Here is a 26,450-nt window from a genome sequence, read left to right as displayed (position 1 = left end):
GTCGATTTCGCTGCCACCAATACTTCGGCTTTCCTTCAGAGTGTACCCGTAAGGGACAGAGAAGGACCGTTTACTTACACACGGAGCGAAAACAGGAAGCAAAATTTAGATCAGCGAAAAGAGATATTGTGCGCATGCGCTCTAATATCCAAATGAGGGAGCTAGCTGGAGTTTGTACACACGACAGGTGGCAGCATTTGCCAACTTCAACCAGAGCCTTCTATTACACATTTGTAATAGAAGGCTCTGACTTCAACTTCGGTCTGTCGTTCCAAAGTATCCAACTGCAGATTTCACTCTCTATACAATTAATCATTTCAGTTGTGCCTGATTACCCTATGCAGGACATTGACAAGGGGATAAAGTTCATGTAGGTTAAAATAAAGTATAAAAGCATTTGTACACAAACAACATACATGTAGGCCTTAATTACATATGTCAAGACTGAGATTTAAAAAATAAAACCTGTCGATCATGCATGTTGTTGACAATCTTATCTCATAACTGCACGCTATGGACTTTGGAAAAAGTCTAAAAAAAGAAAGCTATCAAATTGACGCGTTATCGTTAAGATTATCGGGATTATTGACAAGTGATGTGAGCGGAAATACGACTGTTTGCAGTGTTACCCTTTATTTCTGATACAGTAGTATGTTAAGTTTCACATTACCTTGCGGTGATCACATGTATACAAGAATAAATGTTTGGTTCCAAACAGCATAATCAAGGAGTAGTAATGCTGTTACGATGTTCCAAAGCGTTCATTTATACCTGCTTATGGAATGCAGATCACACACAGCACTGAATTCTTTGTCAAATGAGACTTCGTGAATGTTTTGCACCAGTGGTATAGTTTCGTATTGTCTACGGAGTCACTTTTACGCAAGGTGTGCGGCATTATTGTGTGTAGACAGTATTTTTTTTAACCTGATTGACGAGATTACTAAAACTATTCATCACACAAGCGTCGCTAACGATATACTCTAGACTGCAAATGTCACATTTCACGGTGTTTGTAAACCTTGAATATCGATTTTTTTTTCTTAATATTCATTGTATGAAAAAAAGAGAGCATCACGCACTTGTTCAAACATTTGGAGTGGTCTTTCAGGTTTAATTCAAATGAATTTTCTTAAGGAATATTCCCACCGTATGAACTACGTGCCTCCGCATAACGCGTGGCAACAGATCTATTGATTTTTGAAGGCTCATCCTGTTCAAGTAAGCTACGGGTTTAATGCATATATCATTTTAGTGTAATTACCGTATTAAATTAGCATATAACTCTCTTTGTGCCAATGAGTGAACATGCGCACAAATTACACACGCATACATACACTGTAAAAACATCGGTGTTAGATTTAACACCACGGTTGTTAAATCTAACACCGATCAAACTTCAATAAATGACCATAGGGGAGAGCGGGGAGAAGTGGGACATTATTTCAAGTTCGCCGATTTTCTTCTTATATCTTTTTATAGAAGAGATGATTACACTTCCTTTCGGGCTTGCATGAAGGTTCATATGGTAGGTAACATAAAGAGCTATAAACTGGGGGTGGCACTGTTTTCAATTTTCTGAAGTTAATAAAAAGAAAAAACCTTATTTTGGGGGAGAAGTTGACCCACCCGTGGGTCAAGTGGGACAACGGCAAGGGAGAAATGGGACGGTGTTTGTAAAGTGTGACATCCTATAGAAATGTCGGAAATGCCAAAGTTGGAAGGCGTAATGAAACATTGGTAATGAAAACAGTCAAACATGCTTTAAAATGATCTTTATTTTAACAAAACAAGTTTGAACAACATGTTTGAAAATCTGAACTGTTTTACATGTAATGCTATTATTAGGGACAAATGGGACACGTTGTCCCAACTGTCCCTCACATGGCATATACATGAATATGTACGACTGCTCAGTAACCACGCAGGCATTTGTCAAAAACAAGTTATATTAGTTGCATATCAATAAGGCTCACCACCAGCTTCAATTGTGTCCTTGAAATCATGAATACAAAGACAACAGGTTAATTAGCCTGATTTCAAAAAAATGTCATATTTTGGGGAAAATTTTCAATAGCAATTTATACATACTTAGAATTTGCCGAGCTGCATGGCTTTCTTAGTGTGATGTATGGTTGCTAGGGGCTTATTGTAGATATAAGCCAATCGCTGATTGGTTGAACAGTTTTTGATTCAGAGAACGTGTCCCACTTGACCCGCGTCCCAACTCACCCCGCTCTCCCCTACCCACAGGTGTTGAAAATGCACTGTGATGGTGTTGAAAAGTGTTCACCTGACACTTCGTGGTGTTAATTTGACACTGTAGCTGGTGTTATTTTGACACTGTACTGGTGTTAATTCAAAAATGACACCACATGGTGTTTATTTGATATTTGTTGGTGTTAATATCAATGGTTTAACACCCGTCCAGCTTCAATAAGAGACCACAGTAGCTGGTGTTACTTTGGTGTAAATTTATTTTCACATTTTTTCAAAAATCTAGTATTTTAATGTAAAATTCTTGATCGTCTTGTTTAAATTAAAAATCAACAAGAAGTGCAGTTACTAAGAAACTCTTCAAAAAACAGTTTAAAATTTGGAAATGACACCCGGAGGTGTTAATTTAACACCATAAATGAGCACCGAAAATTTAACACCAGCTCGGTGTTCACTATTTAACACCGGACTTTTTGCAGTGTATGGACAAGAAATTAATGTGTCACGCAGGGAGTTAAAGGGTGCGTACAGTTCTGGTCGAGGTAAGGATTTAGCTTTCAACGTTTTGCGAGATATTCAGAAACCACTCTATGAGATGTCAAAGAGCATGCAATTCTAAGGGGTATCGAAAGTTTATTTGATGAAAATCGGTTTTGAAATGGCTGAGATATCCCAAAACAAGGTGAAACAAAGAGATCCTGATAAAAGGTGTGGCCTGTCTCCTTTTATTATTATCATCACTTTTTTGGACATCTCAGCCATTTGAAAACCAATTTTCATCAAATAGACGTTGAATCCTTCTTCTAATTACATACTCTTTCATAATATTTCATAAGAGGTTTCTCATTATCTCACTTAGGAATGTTCAAAACATGAATCTCCACCTCACCAGTACTGTACAGTCCCTTTAACCTTAATTCTCCCGTGACAACGTCAGCACCTTGTTAACGCCCTTTATAATATATATATATATATATATATATATATATATATATATATGTACATATATATATAGGTGTGAGTCGATTGATGCATATATACACTCCCACCTGTGTAATTATTCCCTGCCGTCTCTGCCTCTTTCACTGTAGTTATCAGTTCCGCTATTGTTTTGATCATCATTATTATTTTCTATTTGTGTATATGATATCCATGTTTTGTATTTTGTCCCCAGTCTTGACAAAGGGCAGGAAGCCCGAAAGCTTGAGTAAAATCACTTGTGAGGATTAAGCAACGTCTACCGCCTCCTTACTCTCGTTTATATGTATATATATATATATATATATATATATATATATGTGTGTGTGTGTGTGTGTGTGTGTGTGTATATATATATATATATATATATATATATATATATATATATATATATTATATATATTAATATATACATATATATATATATCTTTTTTAAGGGTAAATTGCCATCTGATCTCTTGGCCCCCGAGAGAAATGATAGTTAAAATAATGATCATCACGCAACTCCCCAGCATGATAGCATAAAAATTATAAAAGTTATGTTATTCAATAGGTACCTATTATGATTAATTTTTAGCTATAAGATGATTTATGGGATGAATTCACTCTAGATACAATGTTATTCAACTCGGTGCCATTACCAAATGTGTGTGAGTGGGGGTTAATACAAAGAAATGTGATTCAATTATTGAGGCAGTTCTTTTCACATAATTCTTTAAAATATTGTTTTCGTTCCACTTATTTGTTCTGCTCTTATCAATGAACTTATGATAAAAGATCATCATGAATTTGACTTTAAAATAAGTTTTCAATCGTAGTTTCAATTTCTTTATATTCTGCTTAACTCCTTAAATGTTCTGTATTGCTATTATGTTTTTGCATTATGTGCGCGCAATGTGTATATGTGTGTGTGTGTGTGTGTTTGTTTAAAAGTATCTAACTTTCTTTTAATAGCATATATTTCAATTATCATATTTACGTGGATAATAATGATTGACCCTTGTTACTTTGTATTGTATTTTCATATTGAGTTATGATTAAAATAAACTGAACTGAAATGAACTTGACTTCAACCACTGGGGAAGTAAAATTTGTTATAAAAACTGATCAGCATATACCTGTGCACATCCCGTCCTTGTGTTGGAATGTGGATAATGCAATGGGACTTGGCAGATTTGGTTTAAAGTGGAAATCCACTCCGTATATGAGCCAGATATAGACACCAGAACACTGTACGCAGGACGGAAACAGGAAAATAGCGGGATGTTAAATCCCACATGTTGATCAGTTGCAAACACACGTGCAAATTACAATAAAATACGTCCATATTTTCCTCAGTTTGAGTTTTAAATGCATTTCTAACATGCAAGTTTAATGTCATTGTATGTTTTGTTCTGTTGTTTTGTTTCCTCTCTTTTGTTTAGTTCAGTAAATAATATATTGTTGGTTCCTTGTATTTTGTTGTAATTGAGTGCTTTGAATCTATTTCGAAAAGGCGCTATATCTGATACTGGTTATTATTCTATTATACGAATCAAATATCTTTTTATAGAAAATTATTACAGTAATATGGATTTTCATACTCTGATATTATATCATGCTGGGACAAGTATTCTCAACTCAATACTAGAAAAAAGTCAATCAATTTTATACTTGCGTATGTATTTATATACATATAGTATATAGGCCCTATATATGTACATATATATTGTGTATACGCATAAGCAGTTTTTATATTTCCATTCATTCTTATACACGTACACACACTCTTTCTTCTTCGTATCTTGATTTCATTTTAATTACTCCTATTATAGATAAGGATGGGATCATTTCAGAACAAAAATGACAATAGTGATTTTACCCGAAGGTCATTTATTGAATAAATACATCATCATTATAGATCAGAACAATTCATAAAGAGCAATATAGATATATCAGAAAACAAAGTAATTCATATTTTGTTCTAATACTTCCTCCAGAGAATGGAAATTAAGCCTACTGTGAAACTATGAATTGAATATTTCATATTCAAGTCAGTTTATTAACAACCGAGTCGTTTTACTAATCATGAAAAGTTTGGAAAAAGTGTTTACTGGAAGTTACAGTTTTCTAAAAATCTATGTCACCGATTCTTTCACGACTGTCGAGTATTGGTCCACGGAAGCAAGCATGATAGGTAAATATACATTACAGTTTCGGGATTGGAAAATCCAGTGGAACTGTGATTTAATTTTCACTAGGCGTGTGTTTCGTTAAATTGTTTTGAAAATCTCCCCCTCAACAACTCAAGGTTTACACGCCATTTTAAATTTGATCAGGAGGCAATTAAAAACTTCCACAGCAAAAGCCTAAAGCTCCAAATTTCATTCATCTAATCAAATTGAATATCATTACGTCGAAAATAATTTTGAACTCATTCACAAAGTTGTCACACATACCCGTATATCATGACGTGCGAGTCATCTCCTATATACAGTTTTGTTTGTCAGTGTTTGTTATTTGGTTTCATTTCATGATCGTTCATCAATGAAATTACATTCACAGTGGGTTTTGCATTTACTCCACGATTACTAATCAACAATATCTCTTCAATCTGCTTTTTTAAAAATGTTTTCGTCCTTCACTCACAGTACGAGGCTAGCCGATATCCATAGAACACAGAAATTTCTACATTGTAGATTATACCTAGTATTTTATGTTGAATATTGCGTTTCAATTCATCATGGTAGTGGATGTACCTTAATGTATCTAAAATCTTTAGATATTACCCGCTGTGTATAGCTACAAGCCGGAAAGTCACTTCGGGTTGTTACTCTCTCACCCGACAAAATTCCGGAATAAACATTTTATTTAGTTCTGGTTTGTTTTGCTTTGTTTTTCGTTGTTTCTTTGTTTGTTTTTGGTGGGTGGTGCCGGTAGCGCGTGGTGTTGTAATAATCTTTACTACTCGTTATTAGTGTTCCATTAGATATATAGAGTATATAAGGGATTCTCTTTCTCCAGAGCCAGGTGTTGTTCATAATCATTCTATGCTTTGATTGCAGAATTTCCAAATGTCTGCTATTCTCTGAAGTAGTGCTTTTTATATTGGCAACACATTTTTAACACTTAAGTTCCGTTCGTCCCTCGTATTGACAAAATGCAAATTCTTTGTGTGTGTGTGTGTGTGTGTGTGTGTGTGTGTGTGAAGATTTTATGAACATAAGCAGTTCAATCGAACCTTCTCTAAAAGATAGGGTGAAATCCAGATGTGCCTGGGCACTGTTAATGAAGACAATATACTTTCTGCAACAAAATTCTCCTATATAGGATTTGATGATTCAAATTCATGAAATTCTTCCGTCGAGGTGTTTTTATTGCAACTGAATGACAAATTGCCCTACATCGACGTAAATAAACACTGAATTGATCAGTGTTTTAGTAGTAGCCATGATAAAAAAAAAGTACGAACGCCCATGATTTTTTATCATGGCTACCACTAAAACACTGATCAGTTCAGTGCTTACTTACATCGATGTAGGATTTGATGAGTTGAATAACGACTATACTGGGTAAGGTCAGGAAGGCTGTGACTAGGGAGAATGTTGGGGACATTCAGCTGCCTTGGCCCAGTTGTGATTGGAACATTTTCCGGATACCAGTGTTGTGACATAATATTTGTAGAGTTAACCGTTTGGTGTTTGATGTGTTCACTTCCTTAACGTTTTACGGGAATATAGAGATATGGGCATGAACAGTAATCTTGCTTATTTGTCATTCACTGTCCAAGAATACTGATCCTTTGTGACGTTCGTGATGTTTCAGGCAAACATTGTTGAAGATTCCTGCTGCAGGAACTGAGTTCGCGTATAACCTCGTTACTGGATCCTTTTGATAACAAGACGACACACAGTTCAACCTCATGGCTCTGTGTAGTAGAACGCTGTCATGGATATGACGTTCTGAGAAATTTGCACTGGAACACGTCAAAGATGAAGCCCCATATTAATGGCAACCGTTAGAAAAGCTACACCTCATCTTGTTACTTAATTCTTTTTTAAGTATGAAAACTTATCCCCAGCTAATTCCAGTTGTTGTAGACAGCTTTTGTGAAAACGCCCGATCCATATGTACTGTAGTCGTGTACTGATGAAAAGAATTGAGATACATATGAGTAAAGTTGTCAGTCATGCTCCGGATTATCAGGGAGGCTTCGGACAAAGTGGCTGTTGTAGTGTCACCAACTTTTGGATTTGGATCACCTACTACATACGAGACCTCATAGTGACTAACTGTATCGCAACGGGACCGATCTGTGTATGGCCACTGATTGACTGATTTTATTTCAGCCAGGTAAGACAAATCTTAAGATTGTGAAGTGGTTAATAATCGCTTTATACGACCTTCAAGAATTGTAATTTATCTACTTTGAACAAAAATACTACCTTTGGTTGATCACTGCCTATATCACGAACAATCTACATAATTAAGCTAATACACGTAAAATCGCGCGGGCAACCGTCGTTCACAACCCCGGGTAAAGTAATATATACCCATGAGATGAACGTAGTGCTGTAATAGTGTCCGGTACAAAAATAATCAGAAAGGTACACTGTAAAAACATCGGTGTTAGATTTAACACCATGGGTGTTAAATCTAACACCGATCAAACTTCAATAGAGGACCACACCTACAGGTGTAGAAAATGCACTGTGATGGTGTTGAAAAGTGTTCACCTGACACTTCGTGGTTTTAATTTGACACTGTACCTGGTGTTATTTTGACACTGTACTGGTGTTAATTCAAAAATGACACCACATGGTGTTGATTTGATCTTTGTTGGTGTTAATATCAATGGTTTAACACCCGTCCAGCTTCAATAAGAGACCACACCAGCTGGTGTTACTGTGGTGTAAATTTATTTTCACATTTTTTCAAAAATCTAGTATTTTAATGTAAAATTCTTGATCGTCTTGTTTAAATTAAAAATCAACAAAAAGTGCAGTTACCAAGAAACTCTTCAAAAAAACAGTTTTATATTTGGAAACGACACCCGGAGGTGTTAATTTAACACCATAAATGAGCACCGAAAATTTAACACCAGCTCGGTGTTCACTATTTAACAGTTCACTATTTAACTTTTTGCAGTGTATATATAGGGAAATTAACACATTATGAACTTGAGAATGACTTACGATTGCAATTTCATAAGATTTATGATTGCGTCATCTAAGACACAGATGAAGCGCTGGTATTCTTCTACATTCCGTTCTTCTGACAGCCTCACAGCACAAGGCTTCATCAGGGCATAATATGAATAACATTCATTACTGCAGAAGTCTTGCCTACAATATTGCTGAATGAGACTGAATGAGAAAATCTAAGCAAAGTGAAAATTGGTCGCTCGAAAAGAGTGTCTCTTAAAAACATATTTTGTGCGACTGACAGCAGAAATTCATCTCCCCAATATGATTCGTATAAATGGAAGTTACAGTTCCTTCTTTCTTCATAAATATAAGGCTTTTGAAATTACAGTATACAATGATTATTTTTACAGTGTTCATGAAGTTCTTTTAAGAACAAAAGTAAGCAAATATCAATGGTCAAGTGTTAAGTTACAACCATTCAAACGTGATTCTCTCTTTCTCCACGCCTTGGAAGACTACAAAATGCTTTGTGCGTTTACTCTTTGATGTATATAAAACTTGCTCTATACGACACACAGTGTTTTTTGTCTTCTTTCTCATTGTTACCCCCATTTCTTAAACGCCTTTGATGGGATTAAATCCCCATACTGACATCTTACTAAACTTATCATTTTCAAATATATCTATCTAGATTTCGCTTACGTCTGCAATATTCTACAAATAGGACAGATGACGCCCAAGAAAGGGAACTCTTCCATTAATGTCCACCGAAGATGTAAGACACTCAAACATTCACTGCGTGTAAAGCTGATTTTCGCCTCTTGTCATAATTCTGATTAGCAGTTTATCAGTAACGCTGGAGGTACTATTGTCTGTTTGCTAATCACGTGTTTCCAGTCACGTGATATCTGAGTGTAGCTGCACCGTCTCGTCTCGCTACCGGAGCGAGAACCGCCGCCGATTCAAATTCATTCGCGTCACTCCAATGTCTTTCAAACGCGGGTCGTCGACGCCGCCCAGCGAGTACATGTTATTGTTCAGGGGCAGGTCGAAGAGGGCGCTCTTGAGCTCCTCGCTCTCCTCCACGATGCTGTAGCGGGCGTCCTCTATCAACTCCTTGTGCTCGTCGCTCGTCTTTTGTAGTTTGAGCTCGTGGATTTCGGCGCGAAGTTTCATGAGCTGCATGGCCAACTGGTGGTCCTGTGACTTCATATCCATCTAGAACCAGAGAAGAAGACACAAACAAAGGAAATTTACTTTTCTTAGTTGTATGGAAAGATACCATGCATGTTTGGAAAGACTAATGTTAAACGTGAACAATGTATTGATGTCTGATTTTGTTTTCTTTGTTTGATGTTGTTCTTGTTGGTAGTCGTGTTCGTGTTGTTGTTGCTATGGGGAAGGTGCATATGACGGAACAGCCACAGTTGTATGGATTTGTTGCATAAATGGAATACTCGACATACTAGTATTCACTATATAATATTTTGACAACGACTTCAAGGATGGATTATAACAATTATACCCATAAACATGTACGTGGATTCAGTGAATACAGCAATATGAGTAAGAAACACCAGTGACGTTTAAGGAAAAATGAACAATCAGTTCAAAAGTTATGATTATTTTTACAGCTTGGTGCCACCATCGCTGGATACGAAGGCTCACGCCAGTGCACGATGTCATAAAAGTTTAACTATGTAAAGGAAGCAAAATGTACAATGTATGAGTAGAATTCAACTTATTTTGATTTTCCAGCTTAATAAAAGAACAACTGACTTATCTCATTTAGAGAGCAGGGGAATATAATACATGTACTAGTAGTGTATAATATTTTGATATGTTGTAGAATTGTGGCATACTCGCAATTTTGAAAGCCTTATTATTCGGTGATGACATGCTTGGAAGAAAACAAAACTTTTGAAAATTCCTAATTTTTGAACAGATTGTCATTTTTTTCATGATGAACGCATGCATGAAAAGATTTTATTTTTATTTCACGTAGTATCAAAGCCATAATATCAGGCGGGTGCAAAGGAAAAATCAGGATACCTTCACTACCCATCTTTCCAATCATTGTTTGCGGAGGCCTCGAGATAATCCTGTCTAAGTGCTTCAATTGGGGATAATCCTAACGAGGTGGTTTCAGTCCAGATTTTTCTACCCCTATGGAGGGGCTCAAGGCTGATAATCTACGGCCGACTAGTTTTATCGTGTTTGATGACGTCATAGCGAGATAGCGGGAGGGGGGAAATAAATGAATAACTTATTTTCATAATACAAAGTGCATTTTACGATCGAGGTGTAAGATAGTTCATTCCTATATAAAGCATGAACATAATAAGAAATCGAGCAGAGAACACATCTGAATGAATAATAAAGCGTAAAATATCTTCTCTATTAGTCATGAATTTCTCCATGAAGATGTGAGCAAATTTGTGTCGCATACCCAAAACTTGGCGATATTTTCTGCAGCAAAGCGAGTCAAACACTCAACAGAAAACGAGAGAATCGATGAAAAAAGTAGCACCTTGAATATTTTATCTATTGGTTTGCAGTCACCATGACGATTGTGTGGTCACACAAGGCTGGTGTCAAAGAACTTGAATTGGTTTGTACTTGCAGTGCCCTCTCTCGCCCACTTTTTTGTAGGGGGTATCTACTCGTACACACGCAGACTAAAAATCTACACATTATGCCTGGATCAACGTCAGTGTAAGCTATATTCATATCATATCTGGTTAATCACGCATTGCAAAGGAATACTTCAGAAAACACGAATGATTGATTTAATACTGAACAAGACTAGAGAATCGCCTGAAAATATTACTTGTAACATTGTGCCACGTTGAACCAAAATAGGAATTAAGAATCAGTGCAGTGTTGTTTAACTCTACACAATACAGTCTACAAAAACCATTTTGCTACCATCCAAAAAAAAATCCAGATTCCCTATAAAATAAAGAAAGGAAATAATGTGTACAACATGTCTGAAAAGCCATGTCAAGTTATGCTCCCCTGTAAGGCAATTCGATCTGAAGACGCTCCCATAATTTCCAGAAACTGTCTCTTAAACGACCGTGAAATATCCCTTATAGATGATATATGACCCTTGAATGGCATAAATCAAGTCGTTGACTCAAAACAACCAACTGAATTCTGCGTTGTCTCTTTTTATCAAACGATCATAAAGCATCTCCTTCTAGTTGCCTAGGAGGGGGAAATATCAACATTGCACAAGTGGGTAATGCGTTACAGGGTGATTAATCAAACGAAACACAAGGAGCATCGGTCCTGGCTGCTGTGTGGAGAAACAAAAAAAACAAACAAACATCGGTTTGAGCCTTCCCAAGATGCAGCACGAGTCTGTGCTATATGAAAATATTCATACAAACATATGATTTATATTGACATACGACATGCAAAAAATATATCTGTATGTAAACATCGCGTCCGTGTCACTATATAACTATATATATAATTGTACGTTTATTAGGCCTAATGATATAATAATCATTTCCATCCATTTTCTTTTTATGCATTTCATTTATTTTACACTAACGTGTTTTATGATGGCACGAGTATGTAGACGCAATGAAAGAGAACGTGGACCAAACGCTATTCAAATCACCTGAAAAAGATTTTTTTTTCGTTTCTTCTACAAAAAAAAAATAGTTGTTTCATGAGAGGAATATGGACACCACAATGTTGCAGACAGCTAAAAATTATACTGTTATAATACAAACTGACACAGCAATATGTCTGAGCAGACTGCAACAGATTCATTAAAAAAACAACAACCGCGTTGATGTCACAGAAAATGGAGAGTGCGCCGAACAGTAGATAAAGCAAATGTATAGGAGGACCTCACAGGCAATCAAATTTTGTTATTTTGAAGCATCAATCTTATTCAAACGGTTGTCGAAATAGCATTCCCCCCCCCCCCCCGGATTTCATTATGTATAAGTGAAGAGGAGAGGCCTGACAGAAATCGGCTTATCATAGTTTTTACTTATCTCATCGTTGCTAATCGAGTGGCATACAAATACTCATAACACTTAATCTGGTCAACAGAGCTAAAATTATCACAGGGATTAGATACTGACGTGACTGAGGTGACGAAAGTATAAATGACAAAGAAGAAAATCTTTTGAATTCTGTTTTCAGGGATTGTACACCAGAATCTGAGTTAAAACTGCAACTGTGATTCGATTTCTTTCATGTCTCTCTCTCTCTCTCTCTCTCTGAAAAGTTGGTGGATATATATTATGGGGGAGGAGGGGGTATTGAAACTGGACCCAAAAGTACCTTGGTTGGGAAAAATGCCTAATCTGAAAAATACTGCCTACATAAGGTCTGTTCATTTGGCCTTGATAGCACACATTACTTCTAAAGTCTCGGAAGATCATAGATTTGCAAAATCTTTTTCTTGAAAGAATCGGGTTCTGTTTTTTTTTTTTTCACAATGAGGCATGATTGGTAAAGTTGTTATTTGTAGACAGGGAGGTAGGGAAGACAGGGAGCCTTCCCACCTCCCTGTTGTAGAAGAACCAAATTTTCTTTACTTCTGAGAGATGTAGCGTGAGTCAGACAAAATAAATGTTCGCGATATCGAGAAAGTTTTTCGTTTCAATTTATCTAAAAAGAGACCGAGCAGACGACGTGACGCGACTCACGCAGTGAATGTCATTCGCCCCTCCCCATGTTTGAACTGACAAACGGCACATACCCCAGTTGGAAACCCCCCATACAATCTCTTTGACCCCAAGACCCCAGGCCCCCTCATGAACGACCCCCTGTGCCCCTACTAGGAGGATCGAATTACCCCCTGTATGGGGTGTTGTCCTCACACGCAAGGTATATGCCGCAAAGCCCCGCAGAGCCAGACGCTCTTCGGGTGCAGACACTGGGTGCAGGTGGGCGTTATTCGCTGCTCCCTCAAGACTCAGCTGGTGCAACAAACATTGTTGCAATTAGCGTAGGAAGATGTTTAGGAAAGTGATGAGGATGGCGAAATCAGCGTGTTACTAATCAAACTGGCTGGACATGATAATTCGCAGCGCCATATAAACTCCTTTCTGTGACGACATATTAAATAAAAAAACACAAAAGGAAATAATGACTAATTTTCATGGTCTAAAAATTCACGTTCGTAAGACACTGACAGTAATGATAAATGCCGGTGTACTCCCGCCTACTTTGAGTATATCTTTGATATCTCTAAAAGCGTGTTTCCGTGGACAGAGATTTTCATTAAAATGAGATGAATGCTTTCTTTTTTAATATATGTCTAATATTATGTCAAGCAGCTGTTGTACATTCATACTCCATTAGTCGTGATTTTCCTCTTTAGCTCCCTAACTATGATACGCAACATAATCTTTAACATCCTGCACTCATAATGCATGGTTACCCTTACAAAAAATAACCATGAAATTTACGGTATTATACCATGGTAAAACCTCAATTGCCATAGTAAAACCATGGTATCGATGGTATTACTACGAGTATCACAGAAAAAAGATGGTAAAACCTCAATTGCCATAGTAAAACCATGGTATCAATGGTATTGCTACGAGTACCACAGAAAAACCATGGTGATGCACGGTGATACCACAGAAAAACCATGGTAAACTATCAATACCATGACACGACCATGGTACTGATACGTATACTGTAGAATAACTGTGAAGTCTATGGTATTTCCATGGTTTTACCATAGGCGACACAAAATAACCATGGTAATAGTATGTTATAATTTTTATACCATAGCACTACCATGGTATTACTACCAGTACCATGGAAAAACCATGCCATCTACTGTATTTGCCTGGTATAACTATACAGGTACAATAAAATAACTATGGTGATGCCGGGTTATGGCCATCATACCATGGCATCACCACGGTATTACCACTTGTACCATAAAATAACCATGGTATATAAGGAATTTCCCCAGTATCGCTGCACTAATTAACCATGGATATACCATGTAATAACCATCATACCATGGCACGGTTCTGGCACTACTAGGCCTACTTGTACCATAGAATAACCACGGAGATACCATATGATAACCATCATACCATGTACTACAACCACAGGGTCTTTAATCGTACCGCAGCATATATAACCATAGTCTTTTTGTCATCTTCTGTATTTCTAAGGGTACACAAAAATAGCCATGGTGATACCATGGTTCAACAACAACATATCAATTATGATATTCTTATAGCTGAAAGGGACTGTACAGTAGGTACTGGTTGATATGAGGATTCAGATTTACAACTTATTTTTTTCTGTTAGATGATAAACCTCTCATGAAATAAAGTGTATGAAAGAGCATATACAGCTGTAATTTCAAGAAGGATTCAACGTTTTGAAGAAAATTCGTCTTGAAATGGCTGAGATTACCAACCCCCCCCCCCAAAAAAAAAGAAAAAAAAATCAAAATGAAATTGACAGGCCCCATCTTTCATTAGGAGTTCTTTGTTTTAATTTGTTTTTAGATATCTCAGTCATTTCTCAGCCTGTTTTCATTAAATAAACGTTTGAGTCCTCTTCTGCTCTTTATCATTTCAAAGAGTGGTTTCTAAATATCTCGCAAAATGTTACAAGCTGAATCCTCATCTCATCCAGTACTGTATACTCCTTTTAAATGTCAAATAATGACGAAAAAAGGTACATTCTCTACTGGTATCACAAGGAAAAAATGGTCCCATTATAGCTATCCGTTTGACCCAACTTGTTCAAATAGTTGCAAACTGGAAGTAGGCCGATACTCGTTCACATTACCATGGTGTGAATTACCATACAATTAAAGATGAAAATTAATACCAACTCACGCCATTCCAGCTGACACTAAATTGAATGAGCTGGCACACTCTGAAAAAAAAACCCCAATCAATTCCAGCTGAATATTATGGCCTGGCTCTAAATCATTGATTATGAAGTTTTATTTGTACCAACTGGAAAACATGTCGTTCAACTGGCAGACTCACTAGTTGACTCCACTTAGACAAGTTGACTCCAAACTAACATTTCATTCCAACTGACAGACTGAAACAAATGAAATAAACTAGGCAATTGTCTACCAATTAGAATTCATTGACATAACCTACAGATTCACCACTGGATTCCAATTGCAAGAAACGGAATAAAGTGTCATACTGAAATATCAACTACCCGATTCCTGTATAGATACAATAATTGTATTGAACTTGACTAGACACAACTGGCAGATTTACCAGTTGATTCCACTTGAAAGCGATGGAATGGACTGGTACACTGAGAAAACATAGATGACTCCAGTTTGAACAAATGGATCAAACTGTGATGAGTGAGTTACATGTGTGCAATAACAACATACCTAATAGTAGTAGCATAGTGGTACTGGTGATAATAATGATGATGATAATAATAATAATAATAATAATGATAATAATAATAATAATAATAATAATAATAATAATAATAATAAGGTCTTATCCAGGAGAGCCTCTCCAGTGTTGTCGCTGCTCTATACCACAGGGCCCTGCCATACCACTAACAGTTGAACTGTTCTAATGAAAATGACAGATTAAAAAAATTAGATCTATTGTGTAAACTGGAACATTAAAGCCTATTGGTTGATTCCAGTAGGAAGAAATAGACCAAAGTATGCCCTTACACAAAGTGGGATCAACTGGACACAACAAGCAGATTTTTCAGTTGATGATCCACTTGAAAGAAATTGTGTGAAATGGCATACAACAACCAGTTGATTACAGTAGAAACAATGAGTGCACATTCGAGTTCGACACCCACAAATCATACAGCCAACAAATCAAACAACCCATGAATTTGACACCTAGCGAACAAGGCCCACATGACTGCGACACTAGGTAAATAAGGCCCACGACACTTTTACAGAGACTCCAACTCTCCGGTTTTCGACGGGAGATCTCCCGCCGAAAACCCATTTTTACACAATCTCCCGTTCTCCCGTTTGAGATTTAATTTCTCCCGCCCTGGCTCAATGTCTCCCGTTGGAGAGGATCTTACTTATTGCTATCGTATGTTGCAAAAATCAGTCTTAGATAGCACCAGAGAGCGTCTATAGCCCTAGGAACTGGAGTCTCCCGTTTGCTAGGGGTTTCAGGCGGGAGAATCTCCAGATCAGAAGGTGCTTCGGGTTGGAGTCTCTGCTTTTACAATAAGCCCCATGATGTAATGTCGAGCTTGTGGGCCGTATGACTTGTGGGATGACCCCGAAAAAATTGGACCAATTTGGTGCAGGTTGAATCGACTGGACACAACTGGCAGATTTACCAGTAAGAACTGGCATACTAAAACATCAACTCCATGATTCCAGCAGATTCAACTTTTTTGAACCAGGCTCTTGTATACCTGTTGCAAATGACTTGACACAACTGATAGATTTATTCAACTTCAAAGCAATGCAGATTTAACCTACATGCACTTTGATAAAGTTTAGGCTGTAACAGTTAGTAGAACCCAGCCGGGTAATGTATCAAACTGGCATGACTGGGGAAGTTCATACCAGTTCATCAAATCTGGCAGTTTTACCAATTGATTCCACTTTTTAAACGATTATAAACGTACCAATACATTACAGTCAAAACTATTGGACCATTATGAGTATACTTGCAACGAATGGGAAAAATCAAAATATATATCAACCGATTCTAAAGGTAAACCCCTTAAACTCTAAGGGACGTGGCAGGAGAGGGAAGGGCGGAATCCACCCTCGATGTTTCGAGTCTGCGATGGAAGAGACCCTGTCATGAGACATTTTCCTGACTTTTTTTCAAGTTCAACTTCAAATTCATTGTTGTTTTTTCCACAGCAAAATAATCTATTTGGTGAACATAAATCTCGCTTTCTTCAATGAAAGTAGAATGCATGTAATTTGTACAGAGAAAGCAATAATTGAAAACCTAAAGTAGGGGTACAATGCAGTGGTTGCTGAGGTAACAAAAGTGAAATAAATGAAATATGCATTGTGTGAAAAAAGCAGGGACCCACTGAAAAGACAAAGCTTGTGAAGTACGGTCCCTTCTCCGATTGAAAAAAAAAAATCGACGCAAAGATTGATTGAAAACAGCAACAAAGAAACTCTTTAAAAATCTGACTATTCTTTATCGGAGCAGATCCAGGAATTCCGTAAATGGGGTGGGGGTGGGGATGGGGGAGGGATCTGTCATGGTGCCACTTCCGCAATTAAAGGGGGCAGACACGCCCATTTTCATTTTGTTTTCTTTTTATTTATTTATTTTTATCTTATCAAAAATTAAAGAAGGGGCCCCCTGGAGCTATCACTGCTGTAACATTAATCACTGCGATTGATTGATCTTATGCTAATTATGGTATAAATGTGGTCAATGAGAATCTCATAAGAAAACAAAGGAAACAATAAAAAACAAAGAAATACATTTGAAACTCAAAATAAAAATCATATACATAATAAATTGGCTTTTGGAAGTCCTTTAATGTCTGATGCATGGTCTTTAAACATGTAAAAACAGACTTACAAATGATTAAGAAATAGACTCTTAATGCTTTTAATTAGGCTAAAATAAGATGATGGGCCTAATTTGCACAAATAATTAATTGATGAATTAAAATTAGAAATTGACAATAAAAAAAATATTATAAGATATATAACACATAATTTTGTAGATTACAATGTGGTTGTAACTTGGGCCAAATTTCGCTACGATCGTAATACTAATGGTCGAGATCTTGTGGAGGGGGGGGGGGGGGAGGCGAAATTCCCTCCCAAAATGCAATTTTTAGCATTTATAGCCAAATAAGCCTGGCCCGTTAAAGATAAGCAAAGTTTTGGAACTAATTCACATTGTGTGTTATCTCATACAAATTCCAAGTACGACCCAAAATATTATACCGGTATGTTCATGTAATAGATGTACTACAGCCTGTATTTAGTATATGTGTGAATGTGTGTAGTGTGTGTATGTGTGTATGTGTGTGCTTGTGTGTGCGTGTGGGGGGGGGTGTGGGTGAGTGCAAACACCCGGTTAGTACTAATATATCCATGGTACCAAGAACTGACTTCTTCCCACGCAGTTTAAACCTCATTAACCCAACTGGAAAATGTAACACAAGTTGATTCAAGTTGCACGAACCATGTTTTGACTTGGTTTCTGTATCGCTCATGAATATTCATGAGAGAGCATCTAACATGCAAAAGGTGAGAAAATAGATAAAAGACATAAAAACCCAAAGTATATATTCTGGGTTTAAACTTTGAAGTATGTTGGGAAATTTCTCTTTTGTTACCAACTATTTTAACTTGTGTTATAACAATGCATATTCATATTTTGATAGGACTAATATTATGCATGACATGTAGTTAGTAACCATGCCTTAAACCTTTTCAGATATCGGCCCATATATAAAGAACTGATACACTAGCAATGTATCTAGGAATAGGATGTATACACTAGGTATACAGATAGGTATAAAAACCTGTGTAGATTAGGATGTAGGTCTTGTACAATAGTGTAGAAACAGGTGTATGTGATTCGAGGCCAGGTTATGTAGGTAACATACTAGTACTGCATGCTGTAAATACACGACCATTAATGTTATTTTTCTTTTCAAATTGTAAATACCATGGTAATACGATGGTAATACCATGGTAATACCAGGGTAATACCAGGGTAATACCATGGTAATACCATGGTAAAATCACCTCAGAAATACCATGGTATTGTACCATGGTACCGGTACCATGGTATTTGGTAAGCACAGTAATACCATGGTAATATACCATGGTACATGGTAAGAGCAGTAATACCATGGTATTTTGCCATGGTAATACCATGGTAATGTACCATGGTTTTACCAGGGCAAAATTACCAGGTTTCCATGGTTCATTACCATACCATGGTATTACCATGGTAAAACCATGGTTCTTTTTTGTAAGGGTATGGTGTTTTCTTGCAATGTGCATTACATATCACACACATCGCACATGGATAAACCGCCTCCGTCCTTTCCTCACAGACGTTTTACACGGACATTCTTCGCTGAGTCGTCTTTTTGCTTCCAGTATATGCTTTCATCCACCCGGCCATCCCACCCCATCAAGCAACTTACCCTCAACTTACGCCAGACCTTCATCTATGCATGCACCTGTATTCACTGAGAGCTGAGTTCAAAGCAATGAGACGAGATTGCCCGACCGTTTCAATGATCAAGGACTCTATAGGTTCTTACCATGGAGCGACCCGGGAGGACGAGGATGATGACGATGGTGGTGATGATGAAGATGATGAAGATGATGATGATGATGATGATAGTGATGATGGTGATGATGATGATGATGATGATGAGGTGATGGGGATGAAGAGGAGGAGGAGGAGGAGGAAGGGAGCAGATTCTAGATGGGGCTATTCCCTTTCTGTCCATAAGTCCAGATATTATCAGAAATAACGCAGACTTAACGTGGTTTCGTATGCAGGTGACAATAGCCATATACATCTCATGTTTTAAAAGATTGTCAAAACGATGAAAGTTCAATCGAAATGTTGTCTCAACATATCAAGAAAACTAGCAAACATAACGTATACCAAAACAATCTACAGTTTAGGTTTACATGATAGCAAGCAAGTATGATTGTCTTTGGCATAAAGACAAACGCTGAATCATGAATTGCTTTATCATTTATGCCTAGTGTTGCCTAAATCCACGAAATGCTAGTAGCAGTGACAGGCAAGAGGAAGTGATGATTTAGAATAAAAAAGGTCAGTCACGTACGACTATTGACTGAGACAGCATCGCTGCTAGTGAAGCGGTACTCAGCCCACCCCTTCCTCGAAAACCATAATGCTAAAATCAACAGAGAGGGCGGGCCAGTCATGTAAACCGTACGTGAAATAAGCTATCAGAAAAGGGACCAATATATGGTTCCTGCTGCATGCCGACGGAAAATGAAATCTGCATTCCCACAGATATGGATGTAAATCACTTGCAGATGCCTAAGCACGAAAGGTTATGCGCCTCCCCCTGGGAATACATCCTTGGGCATTCTCCACTTCTCGACCGTCACTCAATCCTTGGGCACACGTCGAAGGAATCACACACCTGTACCCAGAGTTGTTTTCCCCTGCCAGCGATCTCAATTAGATCGCGATTTCATCCTGCGTCCCTATGAAAACACTCGAATACACCCGACTATGTTTGAACACCGCACAACGCTAACACCTTCAGGCATCTGCGTAGTGTTACGGAGAAGACACTCCATTATTGTCTCCCGGCGAATCTGCGGTGGGGTTTTTTTTTCACAGTTTTTTTTTTCTTTTTTTCTTCGCCAATCCTTTGGGAGATAACCTTCTTCATAAAGTGCAATATCTATTGACCCGTCATGAACTAATCATACATTAAATATAAATATACATTTAATTACCCTGCTTTCACCGGCTACCTCGCTATTGAGTGATTAAAACAAGACAATCCATACATAAATGATACAATAACTCATTTTGGATGTGCTAAATATCTCATACGCATGATATATTTATTATAGATCTGTTTTATCTTTCTGCAACACCCCAGGGACGGCTATATAAGACATTCGTGTAAAAAATTAATGTATCTATTTCAACACTCTGTCAATCCGAAGAAAAACTAATAAACATAGGAGTGTTTAGGCTCGTTTGGTGTAGTAGAGTAGGTATACCTTTTCATGTATGGATAGCAATATCTTGTCTTGCTCTAAATATAAAGGGGTGATAAAAACCCCGAAACACAATCAACCATCTCCCATCATAAAAGGGTCTTACTCCAATGGTATTACACCTAACATTTCATCCGTTGCAAGGAATGTTACTACATGTGTATTAAAACTGCTATCGTAACATGAGACAAAGAAAAGGACGAAAAAAAAAAGCTGATGATAATATATTGGCCAGATTCAGGGTGTCAGAACCACAGGTATACATTATTATAAGTGAAAAACATTGTCACCCTCCGCTCCACCCCCCCTCTCTCTCTCTCTCTCTCTTTCTCTCTCTCTAAAAAGAAATAAAAAATGCACCTTTAAAACTACACATGGGCACTCCATAGCTACCACCATTGCAGACGCTTTTTCTCGCTTGAAAAGTAGAGTGAATGTTGACGTGGGCGTCGGTCATAGCTCACCCCCCCCCCCCCCGCCCGCCCCTTCCACCGACCTCTAGCTTTGTCTCATGTCTCCTCAACGAAGTCTCATCAAACGCGAATGAAGCATCATTAACATAGCCTGTACCTCTTGAGTATCGTAACAAAACATCCTGCTCTTCAAGAAAGACACCCATCTCAAACTCCGCCATCAATCTTTTTGTCTACCTCTCCCTTAGACACTTTCTCCCTTCCCTTCCCTTTCATTCATCTTTCTTGTCTCATCACTTTATCTGTCTCCTCCTCCTTTTGCTTCTTTTTGTTTCCCTCTCTATCTAATTCTCTCCATCCATCCTTAAATCGCGTGCGCTGGGAGGATGGTGATTGAATCATGATGCGTTTTCAAATCAATTAGCCGTAACGTGTCGACATACAGTGATGCGGTAAAGGTGATGATGAATGATCGGTCTTCAGTCTATGCGATGAAAGTGCGCGCGCGCCGATGTATGTCCTCTCATGCATCATTATGAGTGTACTTCATAGACTAAAATAAAATAGAAACAATGCTTGTTTGTTTGTTTGTTCATTTTCCATCTGAGAAGATGGCTGGATAGCCCATATTCAGCTACGTTAAGCTGGTCTTCCATGGGGTCCAGTTGGATGTGAGGTGGGACCACTTCACCGGGTTAAACACCATGCTCTTTGCAATGAATGAATGAAGCGGGATCTTTTACGTGCATGAGTTGTTACTCGCTCATACAAGGGACCTCCATTTTATGTCCTATCCGAGGGACAGAGTGTTTTGCCTCTTGCTAGAGGGGACGGTATGTTTACACACAACATTGCTCAGTCCAGAGACTCGGGTTCGAACCCGGGCCGCGTGATCGTGAAGCAGACGCGCTACCGACTGAGCCAACTCACCGCCCAATATAAAGAAACAGATATAAAAGTCAATTTCCATTTATAATTCAGGAACGTGTAAGATCACGTGATAATCAGGAAGTGCCGACTCAAAGTGCGATGGGTAAGTTCAAAATTCTGCGGATGAAGGAGTTTTGGCATCAGCTCATTGCAGCTCAGTCATTAATGAATTCCTGAATGGAGGGAGCCAAGAATAACACGGGATGAGCCCTGAATCTCTACCGTACTTCGCTGGCGCCGACAAATAAATAACCATGCTTCTGAAACGTGCGTGGCAAATTTTACGGAGTGGTGCTGTTGAAATCTGCTTTAGGTTCTCGTAACTATCTTTGCCTAGCCCGCCCATATCCGGGCGCACGTCAGCTCTCATGCGAATCGCCACAAAGAGTGACAGTGGAAATCAAATGCCATATAAACAATTTGTAAGAACTGGTTGGAGCTCTCCCAAGGCGATGAAAGAATGTATATTTTGTTTCAATGTCCTTCTTTTCGAGCGATGTATATTCTTCAAGTGAAACATTTTATCAGTCACAGATGATCAGCTCAGGGTAAAAGTGATACATCGACAGCCTTCATCGAAAGCTGCGCTGAGTTTATTTCTGCTACTGATCGAAAACGCCATGCACCCTTTACGAACAAATCTTACCATGCATCAGCCAGCGAACGGAATATGATACTAAGTCTGGTACCAATAACAAAGAAGCATTGCCTTACATGAATAAAAGTTATATAGTTGATTTATGGTTATATAAAGGCAGTCTCCTTGTTATGATTTATCCGTGTTTTCCGTGTTACTTTACAACAGACGTGCTTTGGTCTCGACCAGCACAGACGAAGGTTTGACAAGAAGGGAGGTCAGCGGGAAGAAAAAGGTTTAAACTGAATAACAAAATATCCTTGCATATAATTTGCAATGATCATGACTAATAATCATCATATTGCAATGATCATAACTAATAATTATGTACTTAGCTGAATTACCATCGATTCCTTCATTATTCTTTACATTTTATTGATTCGTTCAACTCACACGAATGTCTCACTTGCTCCTCCCCCCGCAACCCCCAAACCAAAACATAACAAACCAAACCAAGCGAAAAAAACAAACAAACAAAAAAGCAAACAAACTTGAAACCTTACATCCCTGGAATGATTTCATTTAGGATGTGTTTTTCCCTGCTGAAAAGAACACATTGTCCCACAATATGAAACTCAGTGTGAACACACTGTGAACACATTGCGAATCATCAGTTCACAGCGTGGAAGAGAACATTATGCCATAAAATTTGAACACCCTGTGAAAAGGCTGCACATCATACACAATGGGAAATAATCTTCACACTGTTATTCTTATCGGTCAACTATATGAACACACTGTGGGACGTATACTGTGGGACACTGCGTTCTTTCCAGCAGGTGTGTGCGTACGAGTGCTCGTTTGTTGTTGTTGTTGTTGTTGTTGTTGTTGTTGTTGTTGTTGTTGTTGTTGTTTTTGTTTTTGTTTTGGCCTTTTTTCTCTCTCTCTGATTTCAAAATATGTGTTCATAGAATGAGCAAGTCTCGACTACGTACTGTACTAAGGTGATACCATCATCGCGATCTGATGAAAACGTGTGAATCTTCAAAATTGCACTTTGGATTGCTTTGAATAGAGCCTTTATAGACGCGCCGCAGATATGTCACGATCAAATCCGCCACATCGTCGATGTTGCGCTGTAAATAAGTGGGTCGTTGGTATAAACAAACGTAATTGCATTTCGCTTACGAGTCTGCATCCTCGTCCGGATCAATTTGCACCTTCCGCAACGAAAATGGTTAAAGGACCAGATTGAGTTCGGGTAACGAAAATCATTTTCGCAAAAAAAAAAGTGTAATTATTCTGTTCGAAATCGGTGATCACTAAAAATGACAATAATTATGAATTCTATTCGGTGAAGAGGCGTATTGAAACGGCACGGTGCGACTCTTATTACATTGGACAGTGAATTCGCGACACAGATCCATACGTATAATGTAGGAACATTGTCTTAATTTCTTCCCCAGAAGAGACATCGGGAGCTTGCAATGAGCCAGCAATAAGCAATAAAGATATGCTATTCTTAACGAAACATTCCTTTCTTAACCCTCGACTGAAATTACGGTATATCTTTCCTTTCGCAAGAGTATGAACGAAGACCGAAGCTTCGTCATCTTTCTCTCTTTGCGCGAGTCTGATTTTACAGAGGCATGCTCCATGCTCCATGCATTAAATTTCACATCATGCAATAACCTATCGACAGAATTGATAAAAACCGATGTTTTATTTTAAGTAAGTTTGTTTAGCTTATGGCATTGGGGAAAAAACAAATAGATCAATGTCCATAGCTACGATTTATGATTAGAGCTGTCCATTCCGGCATAAAATGAAGCTCACATTTTAGCCTGACCACTACAAGGTAATGTCCAATTAATGTGCGTAGGGAACGCAGAGTGGGGAGAAAAAGGAGGAAGGAAGGAAAGTCATGAGTTATCATTTTCTGCGCACAAAATGAACCCGACAAAACAAATCAAATTCCCCCCGTGGTGCCTCGGCCCCCATCACCTAACGAGCATCGGCATCAATCATAATCATGACCGATTGCAGCATGCACGCGGGATAAAATATTACGCCATCGATTTTCATCCCAAGAAAACGAGTGGAGAGGGAACGCTCTCTCATCCTTAGGTTTGTTTTGTCAGAGTGAGGGGAATGGGGCGGCTGAAATGCCAAGTCAGATGTGTCCAAGGCGTGCACTTTCTTCATTGCGCACGAAGACAATCAGGTGGATTTCGAAGTTTTCCACTGAATAAAGATCTGTTATCAGGAGATTCAAGATTTCAGTGAACACGACGTAGCACGTCATCAAAGTATTCATCATTTTTACTGCCACTAATAACCCTCGAAATTGATGGGAAAGTTGCTTTCATTCAGGTCAAAATCAATAATTGTTCACTATCACTGCAAAAAGAAAAAAAGGTGATATTGATAACGTAAGACTGTTGTTTCTTGAATTAGGCATTATAATTATGAAGAAAATTTTACATAAAAGTGTATTCTATTGACACTCTTCGAATGAAACTGTCAAATAACAAGAAACTCAAGGGAAAGGGGAAAAGAATAAAACTCTAAAATCATTCGGTCATCGGTTCGATACTCACCAATTCTTTCTTTATCCACTCAATGGCGTCGTCTATCTTCTTCCGTCTGTCTTGATCGTCCGCCGAATCGTCGCTGTCGTACCTCTCATCAGAGTTCGTGTCCATGTCGGGTTCGTCGACCGGGAGCTCGGTACCCGATCGCGATGTGGAGCGGGCAAGGAGCCCGACGTTCTCCTGGAAGTTGGACAGGTTCTCCCGCCACTGCATGATGGACGGTCGTCGAGTCGACAATCGTAACCTGGTCGTGATCTTCTTCAGTTCGTTGAGGCCGGCGACCTCCTCGTCCTCGTTGATGGGCTGGAGTTCGTGCGAGATGAGGAACTTCGGGCGAGTGCTGGCGTCGGGCAGGGCCACCGTCCCGTTGATGAGGATTTGTGGCGCGCTCATGTTTGCTTGGCGCGAAAGAGTTCTCAGGTTCATGTACTTTGGTATTTGTGGAAGACAGACACGCCAACAGCGAGTCAAAATTAAAGTAACTCTTGTACATTCATTTTAAATCAAATTCAAAAAATCCTCTACCTGAGACTTTGATTCCGTCAATCAGTTTTGCTCAACGACGTCTGATATTCCCTTGGGAATAGGAGTGTGTCTTATTTTTCCTAGTGTTCTGTCAAGCACAACTGTTGTCCAGTTTTGGCTTCAAGTTAGCGCGTGGCAGTTTTCCCAGTATACCATTGCCCTCCTAGGTGATATGTCCATATTGTCTACTGGTTTATCTTACACCATACACACGTCATTTCCGCTCACTTTGTCATCCAGTTTGATGGTGATTCTCATTACGAAGAAAGAAGGGGACATCCCCACTTTCTATACGTTTGTTGTGGTTCTGTTGTCCGTGAAAAGTAGAAAAGGGTCCGTCAGTGCTAATGCTGAATTAAATTGATCCTACAGCGACATTAACTGTAA

The 26,450-nt window shown here is 38.3% G+C and overlaps 1 protein-coding gene across 1 annotated transcript; it reads right to left on the bottom strand.

The window, feature by feature from the left end:
* Positions 1-9,179: 9,179 nt before the first annotated feature.
* Positions 9,180-26,013, bottom strand: LOC139730013 (protein FAM167A-like). The gene is made up of 2 exons (XM_071640934.1): positions 25,545-26,013; positions 9,180-9,539 (listed from the first exon to the last, which is right to left on the bottom strand). Exons 1-2 carry the CDS (start codon positions 25,962-25,964, stop codon positions 9,258-9,260), a joined length of 702 nt encoding a protein of 233 aa, XP_071497035.1. The 5' UTR covers positions 25,965-26,013; the 3' UTR covers positions 9,180-9,257.
* Positions 26,014-26,450: the final 437 nt, after the last annotated feature.

Source organism: Diadema antillarum, unplaced genomic scaffold, assembly GCF_040938485.1.
Source record: "Diadema antillarum isolate AM-2024a unplaced genomic scaffold, OU_Dant_1.0 seq00000286_RagTag, whole genome shotgun sequence".
In the NCBI taxonomy this organism is placed as follows: domain Eukaryota; kingdom Metazoa; phylum Echinodermata; class Echinoidea; order Diadematoida; family Diadematidae; genus Diadema; species Diadema antillarum.
Note: the sequence above shows the minus strand (reverse complement) of the source record. Positions and strands in the feature narration are given on the sequence as shown.

Bases quoted from the DNA above. Each gene is read 5' to 3' on its own strand.
- LOC139730013 (XM_071640934.1), bottom strand. From the start codon at position 25,964: ATGAACCTGAGAACTCTTTCGCGCCAAGCAAACATGAGCGCGCCACAA. The intron at 9,540-25,544 runs GTGAGTATCGAA...CTCTGGTTCTAG, and splicing joins AGTGGATAAAGAAAGAATTG to ATGGATATGAAGTCACAGGA.